This window comes from Neoarius graeffei, chromosome 11 (assembly GCF_027579695.1).
Source record: "Neoarius graeffei isolate fNeoGra1 chromosome 11, fNeoGra1.pri, whole genome shotgun sequence".
Taxonomy (NCBI): Eukaryota; Metazoa; Chordata; class Actinopteri; order Siluriformes; family Ariidae; genus Neoarius; species Neoarius graeffei.
In genome coordinates, this window is record NC_083579.1 from 75,345,675 (window position 1) to 75,363,315 (window position 17,641).

At 40.9% G+C, this 17,641-nt stretch overlaps 2 protein-coding genes across 4 annotated transcripts in view; one reads left to right on the forward strand and one right to left on the reverse strand.

The window, feature by feature from the left end:
- slc4a1ap (solute carrier family 4 member 1 adaptor protein) overlaps nt 1–15,206 on the reverse strand; it is a 64,111-nt gene extending 48,905 nt beyond the window's left edge. For both annotated transcript variants that reach the window (XM_060934729.1, XM_060934728.1), the window contains exons 1-4: nt 14,426–15,206; nt 14,120–14,342; nt 4,407–4,535; nt 4,266–4,326 (exon numbers count right to left, since the gene is read on the reverse strand). In XM_060934729.1, the coding sequence (XP_060790712.1) occupies nt 4,266–4,326; nt 4,407–4,535; nt 14,120–14,342; nt 14,426–15,199 (1,187 nt within the window). In that variant the 5' untranslated portion in view covers nt 15,200–15,206. The remainder of the gene's footprint in view (nt 1–4,265; nt 4,327–4,406; nt 4,536–14,119; nt 14,343–14,425) is intronic.
- A 212-nt stretch (nt 15,207–15,418) lies between these two features.
- The window catches only part of supt7l (SPT7 like, STAGA complex subunit gamma), a 31,662-nt gene continuing 29,439 nt past the window's right edge, over nt 15,419–17,641 (forward strand). The window contains exon 1 of one of the 2 annotated variants that reach the window (XM_060933180.1): nt 15,419–15,474. The gene's annotated coding sequence lies outside the window, so the exon portion shown is untranslated. Of the gene's footprint in view, nt 15,603–17,641 lie in introns of both variants that reach the window. The other variant, XM_060933179.1, reaches the window with a different exon arrangement.

Below are 17,641 nucleotides of genomic sequence, written 5' to 3' on the forward strand. Positions count from 1 at the left end.
ATCCCACAAAGCCTTGTGTGAACGGGGAAAGCCCATCACGTCATGCATGACGTAGTATCTTGAATCGGGTCATGGTGAAGCAGGAAAAAATAGCGGAGAATTTCGGGCCACGTTGAGATAAATTCATTAATTGTTCTATTTTTAAAAACCTAATAAAATTGGAAGTCTGTGATTCGAATTCAGTAGCTTTTGGTCACTAAACAAAAATAACTGGGTGTCGGGGGGGGGGATTTCTTTTTATGACCTACACTTGAAAAATCTGAAAGGCAGTCCAGCTTTAAGGCTTTACACTACCGTTCAAAAGTTTGGGGTCACCCAGACAATTTTGTGTTTTCCATGAAAAGTCACACTTTTATTTCCCAACATAAGTTGTAAAATGAATAGAAAATATAGTCGAGACATTTTTCTGGCCATTTTGAGCATTTAATCGACCCCACAAATAGAGTACACCAATGAGAACTTGATTTTTTAAATGCTGGCTATCACTGTCAGGGTAGGGTGTGATGTTTGACTGGATGTGTGTATATTGGACGTATGTGTATATGTCTTGTGTTCTCTTAATTATTTTTCATTTATTGTTGTCTGATGGAGACTGAGCTGTAAACTAAATTGCCCATTGATGGGACAAATAAAGTAATCTTGAACTTGAACTTGAACAAATGTGATGCTCCAGAAACTCAATCTGCTCAAAGGAAGGTCAGTTTTATAGCTTCTCTAAAGAGCTCAACTGTTTTCAGCTGTGCTAACATGATTGTACAAGGGTTTTCTAATCATCCATTAGCCTTCTGAGGCAATGAGCAAACACATTGTACCATTAGAACTCTGGAGTGAGAGTTGCTGGAAATGGGCCTCTATACACCGATGGAGATATTGCACCAAAAACCAGACATTTGCAGCTAGAATAGTCATTTACCACATTAGCAATGTATAGAGATCTTGCAGTCACGTGACCGGAAAGTACACAACCGCCATCATGTCGGTCAAAAACACCGCTGAATACTGCTGCACTCGTGTACAGAATGGATCAATTTCAACCGACGGACTACACGGCTCATTTTTCTAATGAACAGATAACTAGATATATGTCTAAAATAAACGATCTACAGATTTGTGACCCTTATGGCTTTCCGGACGGAGTTTTCACGACCGGATTTTGAACTGCCAGCGGAATACCCGGACGTGTATGATTACCTCATCAACTTTCCCTCGCTGTTCAGTGGTGAAGCACTGCGTGCTTATAAATCTCTGCACAGTTTTCTTTACAGAAATTCAGGATTTGTCAGCGACTCAGATGTAGCATCTTGTAAACAAGAAAATGATCCTCACTGGATGGGTAAGTAAGTATTGAGTATAGCACTGACCAGCCGATTATAGAATAGAATAAGGTAATTCCAGTTGTAATTCCAAATCGTCCGTCTTGTTTACATGGATCTGGCGTTGGAGAGGTAGAGGCTTAGCAGTGGAGGTTTGAGTGGCTGTTTTCTGAGCTTAGTCAACAGGCCGGCTCTGCCTGTAGCCTCGCTTTTGCTTCGGCTCCCGGCGCCGCCTCCTTCGCTTTGCTTCCAATAACAATCCACGGAGACCCCGCTGGTCTCGCAATCTCATCCGGAATGTTTTTTTTTTTTTCTCGTCCGGAATGTTGTGCATGCGATGGAAATCGCTACAAACCGTCATTTTCTGCTGGAAACCAATGTCCAGTAAGTCCATACGGTTGTAGTGGATATTGAAGTCCGGTACAGACGAACAACACGCAAAAATACACACAAAAAACATAAACGTGCACAGGTAGCGAGAGCTTGTAGCCGCAGCCGTTGTAGTAGAATTGTATATAGTAGGGTTTTCCAGAAGAAAAGGTAGAAGTAAAAGCAGAAGTAGAAGGCGGAATATGGCGTTTGACCTACAAGATGGCGTCTGTCACAATCTGGATCGGCTGTGACGTCACATGCAAGATCTCTATAGAGTGTATTTCTGATTAGTTTAAAGTGATCTTCATTGAAAAGAACAGTGCTTTTCTTTCAAAAATAAGGACATTTCAAAGTGACCCCAAACTTTTGAACGGTAGTGTATATGACAAGCTGAGAAACTAATGCTGTAGTAAGAGGGTATAGTAAATCCTCTCCAATGCAATATGAATGTGACGGATACCTGCAAAGAATTTCACACACGCAATCTACAAAAGCTGAAAACTTGTCCCAAGTTTCCCCGCTCTCCCCTACATTTAATGCTGTGGGATGTCAGTGAAGCAAGTTGGTTTCTGTTTTTACTTAGAAATAGCAATTCTGTTTTCATTCTATTGAATTCACTATAACCAAACAAACACAGCTTGTCATGTTACTGAGAAACCTCAGCGTCTGTGTTACAATTAACAGTTATTCCACGAAATCGAGTCGTACATGAGCTGATAGCCAATAAGGCGTGTAGTAAACGAGATTGAGTGGAATAACTGTTTTATTCTATTCACATTCACTGGATTTTAATTTTTTGCAAATTCGATAAATTAAAACTTTGTACAAAAAGTCCGACAAAATCATTTCCGCTTCGGCGGACTTCTTATAAACATATCGATAGCTGCACGAATTGACAGTGTTTTTTTATTTTTGTAGAAAGTGCCGTCTTGCCAAGGTATAGAATAACTGTAGACATTTATTTAATTCTTCCTTGGACATTTCAGTTACATAATTTTCAAACTTCTTCGAGCTTTTGAACCAGTCTTAAAATAAATAAATAACAAATAAATAAATAAATCAACAAATTTTAATGTGTAAAGATGAAGAATGTAAATAAACCGGCGAAATGACAGGAGCAATTTGTGAAAAATGCTATAATAATAATAATTCTTGAAAAAAAAAAAGATACACGTTCTTAGCATCAAATACTTTTATTCCATATTTTGTTGCTTGTTTCGTATTTTTGGGGTTTTGTTTTGGAGTCGAGTTTTTATTTCATCCTCGGTTGGTTCAGCAAGACGCTCCGCCATTTTGTTTTTCTCTACTCATGGTATATCAGTGGTAGGGAGCATCAGTTGCCCTCACTTTCATAAAATCTGATGCGTTTTTGTTCGGGTGTTCCTTTTCACCAATAAAGACATCCTGTAAAATGTTTTGACCATATTCAAAAGTCTAATGGTGGCACCACGAGGTTCTTTTTTTTTTGCCAAAAAACGCTTATTTTATGTTTTCGCGTAAGGTTTGAATCACAACGTTGGACTCCATTTATTGATTTCTTGTGACCCAGAGATCATGTTAAGAACCTTTGCAAGGGATTGAGAAGCATTAATGTGATTCATAATACATTTGTATTGTTTAAAAGTAGTTGAACAATGATTCAATGAACAGCTAAAACTCAAACTGTGCTTGATAATATATTTAGAATATGCACTAAAACTGTGTATCTAAGATATTTGGTATACTCTATAAGGTGCCATAATCTCATCTCATCTCATTATCTCTAGCCACTTTATCCTTCTACAGGGTCGCAGGCAAGCTGGAGCCTATCCCAGCTGACTACGGGCGAAAGGCGGGGTACACCCTGGACAAGTCGCCAGGTCATCACAGGGCTGACACATAGACACAGACAACCATTCACACTCACATTCACACCTACGCTCAATTTAGAGTCACCAGTTAACCTAACCTGCATGTCTTTGGACTGTGGGGGAAACCGGAGCACCCGGAGGAAACCCACGCGGACACGGGGAGAACATGCAAACTCCACACAGAAAGGCCCTCGCCGGCCCCGGGGCTCGAACCCAGGACCTTCTTGCTGTGAGGCGACAGCGCTAACCACTACACCACCGTGCCGCCCAGGTGCCATAATGTTTCATGAAAAGTGATCGAAATTTTGTCATAAAAGTCATAAAATAGCAGCTTTATCCGTATCTTTGAGCTCCTGGTGCCACCATTACACTTTTGAATTTTGTCAAAATATTTCACCCAGTGTGTTTTCTTACCAAAAGGAACATAAAAACAAAAATGCATCATGATCGGAGGAACTTTTCATTTTTAGGGGGCAACTGATGCACCCTAACGAGCGGATATCCTAGTAGTAGAGTAGCCAATCAGAGCGCGCGACTGCTCATATCCAGTGAATGTGGATAGAATAATTCTCCATGTATGTTATTACGATAGACACAACAATGTATGAGACTGAGCTCCTTAAAATCAAGCTGTGATTTGTGTACAGTCAGAGCTGCAATCAACGCATTACTCAGACTAATCATTAATCAGAATCCAACAGCGGTGCGTTATCAGGATCGTATTCATTACTTGATTCTGCAGAGCCAGGTGCCATGTCCTTTGTCGTCATATTCAAACTCCAGTTCTTCTCCTGAAATCGTAAAGAACGATTATACTCATCTCCAACCAGAAATGCTTGCTAAACTACAACAAGACTTGAACACAGTCTACCTTCTCGATCGTAGAACCCTTGCAGAGCCTTTTTAGGATCTTTCAGGTAAGCTGCTTCCTGGTCCTCTTGAAACTCTGTGGCAAACGGATTCTCCTCGTTCTCCTCCTCCTCTGGGGCTGTGTCCTCTCCTGTTCATTCAACAATACAAAAAAATAATAAATTTACATCATATACACACAATCAGCTATCACTTTAAAACCACTGACAGGTGAAGTGAAGAACATTGATGATCTCGTGATACTGTCAGCAGGGGTGGTGGTGGAATACATTAGGCAGCAAGAGGACGGTCAGTTCTCGAAGTTGATGCGTTGGAAGCAGAAAAAATGGGCAAGTGTAAGGATCTGAGCGACTTTAACAAGGGCCAAATTGTGATGGATAAGTCGCTTCTGTTAATCAGTATGTGATCTGACACACCCACACAATTCTGATCAGAGATTATTTGTAGCGATAAGATATAATTAAATTGCAGTTTTATATATATATATTACACTACCGTTCAAAAGTTTGGGGTCACCCAGACAATTTTGTGTTTTCCATGAAAAATCACACTTTTATTTCCCACCATAAGTTGTAAAATGAATAGAAAATATAGTCGAGACATTTTTCTGGCCATTTTGAGCATTTAATCGACCCCACAAATGTGATGCTCCAGAAACTCAATCTGCTCAAAGGAAGGTCAGTTTTATAGCTTCTCTAAAGAGCTCAACTGTTTTCAGCTGTGCTAACATGATTGTACAAGGGTTTTCTAATCATCCATTAGCCTTCTGAGGCAATGAGCAAACACATTGTACCATTAGAACACTGGAGTGAGAGTTGCTGGAAATGGGCCTCTATACACCTATGGAGATATTGCACCAGAAACCAGACATTTGCAGCTAGAATAGTCATTTACCACATTAGCAATGTATAGAGTGGATTTCTGATTAGTTTAAAGTGATCTTCATTGAAAAGAACAGTGCTTTTCTTTCAAAAATAACGACATTTCAAAGTGACCCCAAACTTTTGAACGGTAGTGTATATACGGGTCTGTCTCAGAAACTGGTCTCTCATTTGGGACATTATCTCATTATTATCTCATCTCATTATCTCTAGCCACTTTATCCTTCTACAGGGTCGCAGGCAAGCTGGAGCCTATCCCAGCTGACTACGGGCGAAAGGCGGGGTACACCCTGGACAAGTCGCCAGGTCATCACAGGGCTGACACATAGACACAGACAACCATTCACACTCACATTCACACCTACGCTCAATTTAGAGTCACCAGTTAACCTAACCTGCATGTCTTTGGACTGTGGGGGAAACCGGAGCACCTGGAGGAAACCCACGCGGACATGGGGAGAACATGCAAACTCCACACAGAAAGGCCCTCGCCGGCCACGGGGCTCGAACCCGGACCTTCTTGCTGTGAGGCGACAGCGCTAACCACTACGCCACCGTGCCGCCCCTGGGACATTATGGTCAAAAAATAAATTTTCTAATTTTACTAATTTTTTTTTTTTGTGTAGCCCTGGTCACTGCGTCCTAGCCATTAATTTAGTTGACCACAGATTATTTGCAAAATAAATAAATTCATACAGTTCATGACACATGGATAAATAGGATTTACGACAAAAATATAGCTATAAATCCAAAAAGAAATAAACACACACAGGTTTATTCATATGCACTTCATTTTATCTCAAAAAAGTGACGAATGTGGTCTTCTTTCATGTGATAAAGACATGGGTGACATGTGGAGTTCACATGCGCAAGCTGAGCCAATCGGAAGCCGCCGGTGACTTTACGCTGTTGGTTTTCCTCTCTGGAGGCGGCTGCTTGCCGACATTCGTGGCAGATTCTGCTCGCTGAGCACTTGAAACTTCGACATTTTACCTTCCTCTTGCTGTCATTGTAAGAATCAACAGCATAAAAATGGTTTTGCCCGCTGGCTGAGCGAGGATTTTGTGGTTTTTTGCGACGGACACTAGAAGAAATCGGTTGGAAGCTGGATTGGCGTGAGCTGTGATCGTAGTGCCACTGTACGTGTGTACAGGGTTTTGATCTCTGCCCGGGTTTTTTTTTTTTTGTGCGTCTCTTCTTTTTTATGGTTTTCCTTCTTCTGTGAAACCCGGGAGCGACGCATGGACTCTTCTGCTGTGATCACTTCCGTACTGTAGAGGTGGAGGTAGCTTCCAGCAGTTGTGGCGAGCCAACCGAATTGGAGATAAGAACTGTGATTTTGTTATCCACCTAGTTGATCTATAGATTTCATTTCTGGACTGATATTGTGACATTTCATGCGGTGAAGGACATTCTAATTTTATTATTATTATTTTTTTTGTAGCTGTTTGTTTATGCGTTAATACAATACACATAAAACTTACTTACTTGCGTTTTTGCTCTTCTACTCGATGCAATTTCTGATACCCCTTTCTCCAGTAGCGAGCCTAATCTTTTGATGTGCTGGTCCAAAAGGTCAACATATAGTGGTATAGGCGTCTGTAACCTCCAGCGGTTACTCTTAATAGTGTGAGCTGAAGTAGGTTACATTTGCATTTCCCTAACACTCAATGCTTCTTTTGTCATGTTTAATAAGAATAAAGATAGCATCTTGCTTTATCTGGCCTCCACTGTGGAAATATTTTTTGATTACAATTCAAACGCTTTTGTAAAATTGATTTCCATATAAAATAACTCCATCATGAAGAATTAAAGCCCCTCCTTCACAGATGAGTGAAAATATTGAATAAATTTCCTTTTTTTGATTGCTTGGGTCTATTTCACCGTATCAAATACCCAAACTGTATCATATTATTCATATTTAAGTGAATAATCAATTCAGTCATTGATTATTCACTTAAATATGAATAATATGATACAGTTTGGGTATTTGATACGGTGAAATAGGACACGATGGAAAAATCAAGAACACACCGGAAAGATGAGAATAACGGCGGTGGTAAAAGAACAGCGACTGTACCGGCTGAAGGTCACGCGGGTCTCTGCTGCAGCGCACGAGCAACGGGACATCACTACCGCACCGGACGGAGCGCGAGGTGGGGGCGGGGCAAAATGACTGGCCGTAGATTCTATCAAAAGTTCGATCTAAATTGACCATGGTTGCAAAATATTGGCCAAAAATACGCAAACACTACAAAATATGAAAGTCAGATGAAAAAGAAACATTCTATTGCCTTATACTGCAAGACTAAAACAAAATAAAACTGTCAAAACTCACCTTTTCAGCGATAACGTCCGAACAGATCACCCGCGTAACAGAAAGACCGCAAATGGAAGCACGATCAACTTCTAACTGTCGGAGTGGAAAATTCCATTCTACACATGCAAATTGTTAATGTGTGTCCTTCCCCGCACACAAATAACACGCTACGGTAAAAAATAGACCACAACTCATTTTATAGCTCAGAAATTCATACAAGACCAGCTACCATCGTAACATATTCCGTAAGAAACGTATTCTACAGTGGTGCTTGAAAGTTTGTGAACCCTTTAGAATTTTCTATATTTCTGCATAAATATGACCCAAAACATCATCAGATTTTCACACAAGTCCTAAAAGTAGATAAAGAGAGCCCAGTTAAACAAATGAGACAAAAATATTATACTTGGTCATTTATTTATTGAGGAAAATGATCCAATATTACATATCTGTGAGTGGCAAAAGTATGTGAACCTCTGCTTTCAGTATCTGGTGTGACCCCCTTGTGCAGCAATAACTGCAACTAAACGTTTGCGGTAACTGTTGATCAGTCCTGCACACCGGCTTGGAGGAATTTTAGCCCGTTCCTCCGTACAGAACAGCTTCAACTCTGGGATGTTGGTGGGTTTCCTCACATGAACTGATCGCTTCAGGTCCTTCCACAACATTTCCATTGGATTAAGGTCAGGACTTTGACTTGGCCATTCCAAAACATTAACTTTATTCTTCTTTAACCATTCTTTGGTAGAATGACTTGTGTGCTTAGGGTCGTTGTCTTGCTGCATGACCCACCTTCTCTTGAGATTCAGTTCATGGACAGATGTCCTGACATTTTCCTTTAGAATTTGCTGGTATAATTCAGAATTCATTGTTCCATCAATGATGGCAAGCCATCCTGGCCCAGATGCACCAAAACAGGCCCAAACCATGATACTACCACCACCATGTTTCACAGATGGGATAAGGTTCTTATGCTGGAATGCAGTGTTTTCCTTTCTCCAAACATAACGCTTCTCATTTAAACCAAAAAGTTCTATTTTGGTCTCATCCATCCACAAAACATTTATCTAATAGCCTTCTGGCTTGTCCAAGTGATCTTTATCAAACTGTAGACGAGCAGCAATGTTCTTTTTGGAGAGCAGTGGCTTTCTCCTTGCAACCCTGCCATGCACACCATTGTTGTTCAGTGTTCTCCTGATGGTGGACTCATGAACATTAACATTAGCCTTCAGTTGCTTAGAAGTTACCCTGGGGTCCTTTGTGACCTCGCCAACTATTACACGCCTTGCTCTTGGAGTGATCTTTGTTGGTCGACCACTCCTGGGGAGGGTAACAGTGGTCTTGAATTTCCTCCATTTGTACACAATCTGTCTGACTGTGGATTGGTGGAGTCCAAACTCTTTAGAGATGGTTTTGTAACCTTTTCCAGCCTGATGAGCATCAACAACGTTTTTTCTGAGGTCCTCAGAAATCTCCTTTGTTCGTGCCATGATACACTTCCACAAACATGTGTTGTGAAGATCAGACTTTGATAGATCCCTGTTCTTTAAATAAAACAGGGTGCCCACTCACACATGATTGTCATCCCATTGATTGAAAACACCTGACTCTAATTTCACCTTCAAATTAACTGCTAATCCTAGAGGTTCACATACTTTTGCCACTCACAGATATGTAATATTGGATCATTTTCCTCAATAAATAAATGACCAAGTATAATATTTTTGTCTCATTTGTTTAACTGGGTTCTCTTTATCTACTTTTAGGACTTGTGTGAAAATCTGATGATGTTTTAGGTCATATTTATGCAGAAATATAGAAAATTGTAAAGGGTTCACAAACTTTCAAGCACCACTGTATACCTAACTTTCAGCTTTCGTTTTAAAAAACAAAATCGCAGATTTACGTATAACTAAATTTTTATATGGCGTAGTGATTTTAAGTTACTACTTTTGGTGAGGTAGTGACCTCGACCCTGAGGCTTTCCGTATTGATACGATCGTATTGGTTTTGGGTTTGCGGAAAATGGAGTTACAACGGTGATCAAATATTTTGCATGATGTTTTATTACGGTTATGATTATTCTGCGAGCGCACCAATCCTTAGGTGTAGAAAGTTACAACTTAAAATACAATTAGTGATAACTGTAGACTTTTCAGTGGACTACAACCTTTTTAAGGGAATGCGATGTAGTCGACCGTTTATCATGCCCCAGATCGAGCCGCCATTTTTCCACAAATTTGCAGAATTTTTGCCAAATTCTGAGTATTCACATCAAAGATTTAGTTTTATTTGTATTATTTCTTTCATCATTTTATTTCAAACTAAAACCATCATTATTGACTGTGAGTATATTTAGTGGGGTACCCCCACAGTACCCAGTTTCTGAGACAGACCCATATATTTTTTTAACTACACACACAGTACCAGTCAAAATTTTGGACATGCCTACTTATTCATCGGCTTTTCTGTATTTTGTACTTTCTACACTGCAGAACACCACTGAAGACATCACAACTATGAACATGACATATGGAGCATATGTGGAATTATGTGATAAACAAAAAAACATTTCATATTTTAGATTCTTCAAAGTCGTAACCATTGACCATCATGACGCTTTGCACACTACTGGCATCATCTTAACCAGCTTCATGAGGTACGAACCCTGCTTCTGGAAAAAGTTGGAATAATTTCCAAAATGCAATAAAAACAAAACTCTTTGATTTGTTAATTCATGTGAAATAAGACTGAAAAGTTCATAGGATATTCAAGCAACACCATTTTGGAAGATTCCACAATAAATGGCGGCTGTCCGTCGCTAGTGATGATGACTGGTTCATTAGGGCATGCAGAAATGCAGATGGGCCGCAAGGCCTGAACCAGAGCGATGGAGCCGTCCGCAGCGGAGGCACGAATGGTCTGGCCGAGCCGCCATGGAATGTCTGGCATCATGAGCTCTCTCGTATGCTATTCTCCTCTCCTAGTGAAGCACCTTGCACAGTAAGGTAAGACAAACGACGTCGTGCCCCCATCGTGTTGCCTCTCTGGACCTCCAGACCTGATGCCAAGTGGTGCACAAAAGTGCCACAGACCTGACGGGTATGGAAGTTGCCCCACAGTGACAAATGACTTGCTGAGTGAGTGATGCCATCCATTGGCCATTTGAGTGGCTCTTCCACATGCCATCTGGTGGCATTGACCCTGTTGGGTTCATTTCTCACATTGCAGTGAAAAGCGCCCTGCTGCCAGCACCTTATTGGTGATGATTGGTGATGTATTATTTAACCCATAGCTGGAACCCAGGCAGGTGCTACCAGTCCGGGTCAGAGAGGACCTGGGAGCAATACTCAAGTCCTCCCGGACCTGAGACCCACCACCAATTGCAGTTTAAAGTCATATCCAGGACTAATTGACACAATAACCACAATAAACAGGTTAATTGGGAACATGATTGGGTATAAAAGGAGCACCAAAGGCTCAGTCTTTGTAAGCAAGGATGGGTCATAAGCCCCCTTTTTGTGCCAAAATTCGTGAGAGAACTGTTCGTCAATTCAAAAAGAGCATTTCTCAATGCAAGATTTTAGGTCTTTCAAAATCTACAGGACAGAATATTGTGCAAAGATTCAGGGAATTTGGGGACATCGGTGTGTGTAAAGGGCGAGGACAGAAACCATTGTTGAATGTGCGTGACCTTCAATGCCTGAAAAACCATCATGCTAATGTGACAAATATAGCCACATGGGCTCGGGAGGACTTCGGAAAACTGTTGTCACTTCACACGGTCTGCCACTGGATCCAGGAATGCAACCTGAAACTGTATTACACAAGGAGGAAGCCATTCATCAATTCTGTGCAGAAATGCTGCTGAATTTCTCTGGGCCTGAACTCATCTCAGATGGACCGAAAGACAGTGGAAACATGAGCTGAGGTCAGATGAATCACATTTCAGCTTGTTTTCGGGAAAACCAGATGTTAAGTTCTCAGTGCCAAAGGTGAACACGACCATCCAGTTTATCATCAGAGCAAGGTGCAAAAGCCAGCACCTGTGACGGTATGGGAGGAGGGGCATCGTTGCCCACGGCAAGGGTGAGTCACATGCGTGTGAAGGTACCACTGACGTGGAGGCGTATGTATTTGGATTTTAGAGAGACATATGTTGCCATCAAGGCAGCATCTTTTCCCAGGAAGTCCATGCTTATTTGAGCAGGACAATACCAGGCCTCATTCTGAACAGGCTACAACAGCATGGCTTTGTAGACACAGAGTGCGTGTGCTTGACTGGCCTGCTGCCAGTCCAGATCTGTCTCCTGTTGAGAATGTATGTGGCATCATGAAGAGGAGAATCAGCCAACGGCGACCACGGACTGTTGAACAGCTGAAGTCTTGTATCAAAGCAAGAATGGATAAAAATTCCAATTGCAAAACTGCAACAGTTCGTATCCTCGGATCCCATGTGATTAAAAAGTGCTATTAAAAGGAAAGGTGATGTAATACTATGGTAATTATGTCTCTGTCCAAACTTGTGTGTGTTTCGGGCATCAAATTCTAACTTCGTTTATATTTACAAGCTACAATTAAGTTGGTCAGTAAAACTATTGCAAATCTTTCCTTTGTACTTTCGTCAGTTAAATGAAGGTTTGCGTGAATTAACAAATCACACATTCTGGTTTTTATGGCATTTTGGAAATTATCCCAAGTTTTCTGGATATGAATGGGGTTTGTAATAATCTGGAAGGCTTTTCATGTCACAGGTCTGCCTCGTCAAAAGTTAATTAGTGCAATTTATTGCCTTCTTAATGCGTTTGAGATCAAACAGTAAACGGTAAATAATAAAAATACAGTAAATAGCCCAATTCAACACCACAACTGTAGTAATCTCTATTATGTCAAGAACCGAACAACTACGTAAAGAGAAGCGACATCCATCATTACTTTAAGACATGAAGGAGTGTCTTTTAATTAATAAAAATTAAGAAAAACCATTGAATTTGAAACCGTGTCCAAAGTTTTGACTGGTACTGTAAATTTCATGAATCTACCATTGGTATTTTAACTGCAATTTTTTTTTTGCACTAGGCAAATTTTATACTCACTCATGAGCAGACAAAGTAAATGTAATTTCTAGACTGTTTCTATGGTAGCTGCCATCTGGGGAGCCCCTTAAAGATTCTCGGTAAAACCCCTGAACAGAGTAAATTACCAGATTAACTTGGGGTTAGTAGGAATGTGTGTAGTAACTAGCAATTTCAGTCTTAAAACTAGACGGCCTTTCAATTTCATAAAATTAGTCAAATTTAGTTCCCTCTGAAACTTGGTCACTGTGATACATGTTTATTTCTGTAATATCTCACAAAATATATCAGGCCATTCTGTGGCTGGGAAGTTATTTAATTTGAAGGGATTAAAGCAAATAACGTGCATGAAATTGCTCGTTTTGCGCAGTCAAGCAGACCGAGGAAGTCCGTGTGCGTGCGCAGGTTTACCTTTGAGCGTGCACTGACAGTTCCATCATTGTCGCTAAACGAACAGCTGATCACACCGAGGTGCTCGCTGAGCGTCGATATTTATTTATTAGTTTGGTCCTGCGTTTCCTTTCCTTTGTATATAACCTAATGTCAAGTCAAGTTTATTTGTACAGCGCTTTTCACAATAAACATTGTCGCAAAGCAGCTTTACAGAATTTGAACGACTTAAAACATGAGCTAATTTTATCCCTAATCTATCCCCAATGAGCAAGCCTGTGGCGACGGTGGCAAGGAAAAACTCCCTCAGACGACATGAGGAAGAAACCTCGAGAGGAACCAGACTCAAAAGGGAACCCATCCTCATTTGGGCAACAACAGACAGCCTGACTATAACATTAACAGTTTTAACATGAGGACAGTTTCGTTGATGTTATAACTCTTCATTGATGGAAACTTGAGTGCAAAACTGTTTATGATAACTGCAGTCCTAAAGTTAGCAAGACAACTGTAGTCCTCAGCCATAAAAGCATTACTTTTCTTCTCGCTTTCTTTCCGTTACTGTAGTCAGTCTTTCAGGTTTCATTCGCACACTCACGTCCTCCATTTTTCTCTTCTGTTTCAAATTTGTATCCCACAATGCCTTGTGCAAACAGGGAAAGCCTACCACGTGATGCATGACGTAGTATCTTGAATTGCGTCATGGTGAAGCAGGAAAAAATAGCGGAGAATTTAGGGCCACGTGGAGATAAATTCATTAATTGTTCTATTTTAAAAAATCCTAATAAAACTGGAAGTCTGTGTTTCGAATTCAGTAGCTTTCGGTCACTCAACAAAAATAAATTCTTTTTATGACGTACACTTGAAAAATCTAAAAGGCCGTCCAGCTTTAATAGCACCTCAACCTAACTCTGGTCAAGTCTTCTCAAAAAAAAAAAAAAAAAAGTGTCGAGGTTAAAATCTATTCATCAGTTAATACCAAGAATTCTTGAGACATTTGCGCAAAATCAAATGCAACAACGATTTAGATAATACTGTTTTCTGTTACCCATTCCCCACGAGCAGCCACTGTCTTCTGCAGGACTTCTTCCACGAGCAATGTTCTCTTCATTCTTCTTCTCCTCCTTGTCATCATCATCGTCATCATCATCATCATCATCTGAACCATCTCCCATCATCCTCTTCTCTAGCTCTTCTCGCTGCTTTCTGGCTCGCTCTTTCAGCTCTGTAACCGTCAGCTCCGACTCGGCCTCTTCATCTGATTCAGGACCCTGTACACGGAGCAAACAGGAACAGGAGGCATAAGAATCATCCTTTTATACCAGTGTAAACTTTAAACCATGACATTCCTCACCTGGAGGATAAAGAGCCTCGTGCTTCCTCCAAACTTCACGACATGGCCGACGTGCAATCTCATATAAGTTTTAGGAGGGATCTTGTTCTTGTTTACAACGGTTCCATGAGTACTGCCCAGATCGTAGATGTAGAACCCAAGCTCCTCTCCTACAACACCGGTGTCTCCTGCCTTTCCACGATACTGCACCACGGCATGATAACGTGATATGGACGGATGCTCCAGAGAGATGTCACACACAGGTAAGCGCCCCACCACGAAGTAACTCTGCTGACTGAGAGGCACTGTGTCCAGTATGGCACCATTTTTAAGCAGCTCAAAGGTGTAAGGGACACCTGGTACCCCAGCCCATGGAGGCTCTGTGTATGGAAGAGGAGGAAATTTACCACTTGGTGGCACTTTGGATGTGTTTCTGGATTTGATCTCTGGTTTTGGTGTGGCATGGACCATCTTTCCAGACACAGGAGTCTGATTTGGACTTTCAGTATCATGTTTCAAGCACTTCTCATCACCCGTTGTGGATTCTTCTTGAGAAGGTTCTTTCCCATCTTTAGGGACTGCACAGCTGTCATCATGAAAGATCTCAGGTGTGATCTTCTGCACACTTTTGCTCTTCTTCAGTGCTACAGACGGCGCCAAGAAAATGGCCGGTTTCTTAAAAGGATCCTGACTGAAATCCGTGCCTTCCTCTTTATTCTGGCTGCTTTGATCCTCCATCTTCATGTCAGATTTGTTTTCTGGGTTTGCACAACCGTCCGACTCGGTGTCCGCCATTTTTGTTTGGTGCGTCGATATAAGTGGTCCGTGTTTATTCCTGAATGAAAAGAGGTCGTGATGTATCTTCTCAGCTTTTACCAAAAGTAAATACTTTCGAAGCCAATACGTCAAATATCTTTACTTTACTTTACTAAACATTCAATATTCAAATTTATTCATCACATTATGGAGAACTAAAGCATTTTTCAACGCAAGCGGAACTAATCCCACAGCTCCACGTATCGACACGGAAGCATTTATGATACGGACACATAACCTGTGTTTGTTCAGAGGTATGAAATATCACTAAAGAACTGTTTTTACGAGATTAATTAGAGTTTTTACTATCTATCCCTGAATTTTATTGTATTTATAAAACCAAATGGTTATCTCGAGGAAGTTAGTAGCCTAAGTTGTTGACGTAAGTATGATTTATAGATATTATTTACTTATTATAGATGAAAATCTTTATATTGAGGGTTGTTTTACAATCAGGGTAGGCAAGCTAAAAATCACATTAACACTTATCTTCAATATCAAAAGGCTTGACTAAATAAACTTGGTTGTTTATTGTAGCCCTGTGATAGCTCTATTTACCATGCAAAAAAAATTTGGTGATAACGTTATTTTTGGTGAATGTATGGCAATATATGTCATATTTAGCAAAATTACTCGTGTCATTTAGAAAAAGTGCTTTTTTTGACCACAGGTAGCTCCAAAAGGGATGCACTTACATCATTCTTTATACCATAAAACAAATATTTGGTTCCATATCATTGGAAACATACAGTAGTTAAGTTTTAATGTTGAATGCCAGTAAGTTTTCAGACTATTTTGATCAAATTAGTATGGAATTGTGTCAAAAAAACGTCCTCTCCGAGACAGCTAATTTTTCAATATAAAATAACATATCTAAAATGAGGGGCGGCACGGTGGTGTAGTGGTTAGCGCTGTTGCCTCACAGCAAGAAGGTCCTGGGTTCGAGCCCCGTGGCCGGCGAGGGCCTTTCTGTGCGGAGTTTGCATGTTCTCCCCGTGTCCGCATGGGTTTCCTCCGGGTGCTCCGGTTTCCCCCACAGTCCAAAGACATGCAGGTTAGGTTAACTGGTGACTCTAAATTGACCGTAGGTGTGAATGTGAGTGTGAATGGTTGTCTGTGTCTATGTGTCAGCCCTGTGATGACCTGGCGACTTGTCCAGGGTGTACCCCGCCTTTCGGCCGTAGTCAGCTGGGATAGGCTCCAGCTTGCCTGCGACCCTGTAGAAGGATAAAGCGGCTACAGATAATGAGATGAGATGAGATATCTAAAATGATTATTTTCATCCTAAAATGTGGTCAAGATATTGGGACATAAATATTAGAGACAACTAACACAAAGCTTACAGCCTTATATTTAAAAGCACTATGGAAGTAGTGGATTCTGAATTGTCAAAAAAAATGTCACTTCATTTGTTTCTCCCAGCCCTGCTTACTTAATCTTGTTATAATACAAACTATTACACATGCCTATCTGTTCTTTAACTTGCCCTTCACTTAAAAACTGGTACAAGAACCAGTTTTGAATCAATTTGAATTTTGGACCCCTGTGACACAAACTTTGTACCCTGATTGTAAAACAACCCCTAATCAGTGTGTCAAGTCTAGTGATTTATACTTGGATGATTTTTTTTTCAAACTTTAGTGATTTCCTTGCTCAAACACACCTCGTACATTGAGACAGAATAATGATCCATTGGATTATTGTGTTCTAAACATCACTTTGTAAACGTGCCAGACACACAGTGCTCAGCGTAAATGAGTCCCACAACAAAAACTACTACATCTAGTACTTTGTATGGCTTCCATGATTTTTAATGACAGCACCAAGTCTTCTAGGCATGGAATGAACAAGTTGGCGACATTTTGCAACATCAATCTTTTTCCATTCTTCAACAACGACCTCTTTTAGTGACTGGATGCTGGATGGAGAGTGATGCTCAACTTGTCTCTTCAGAATTCCCCATAGGTGTTCGACTGGGTTCAGATCAGGAGACGTACTTGGCCACTGAATCACTTTCACCCTGTTCTTCTTCAGAAATCCAACAGTGGCCTTAGATGTGTGTTTAGTCATGTTGGAAAAGTGCACGAGGACCAAGGGCACAGAGTGATGGTAGCATCTTCTCTTTCAGTATAGAGCAATACATCTGTGAATTCATGATGCCATCAATGAAATGCAGCTCCCCGACACCAGCAGCACTCATGCAGCCCCACATAAGGACACTGCCACCACCATGTTTCACTTTAGGCACCAGGCATTTTTCTTTGTATTCCTCACCTTTGCGACGCCATGCAGTTTTGAAGCCATCAGTTCCAAAAACATCTATCTTGGTCTCATCACTCCAGAGTATAGAGTCCCAGTAGTCTTCATCTTTGTCAGCATGGGCCCTGGCAAACTCTAGGCGGGCTTTTTTGTGCCTGGGCT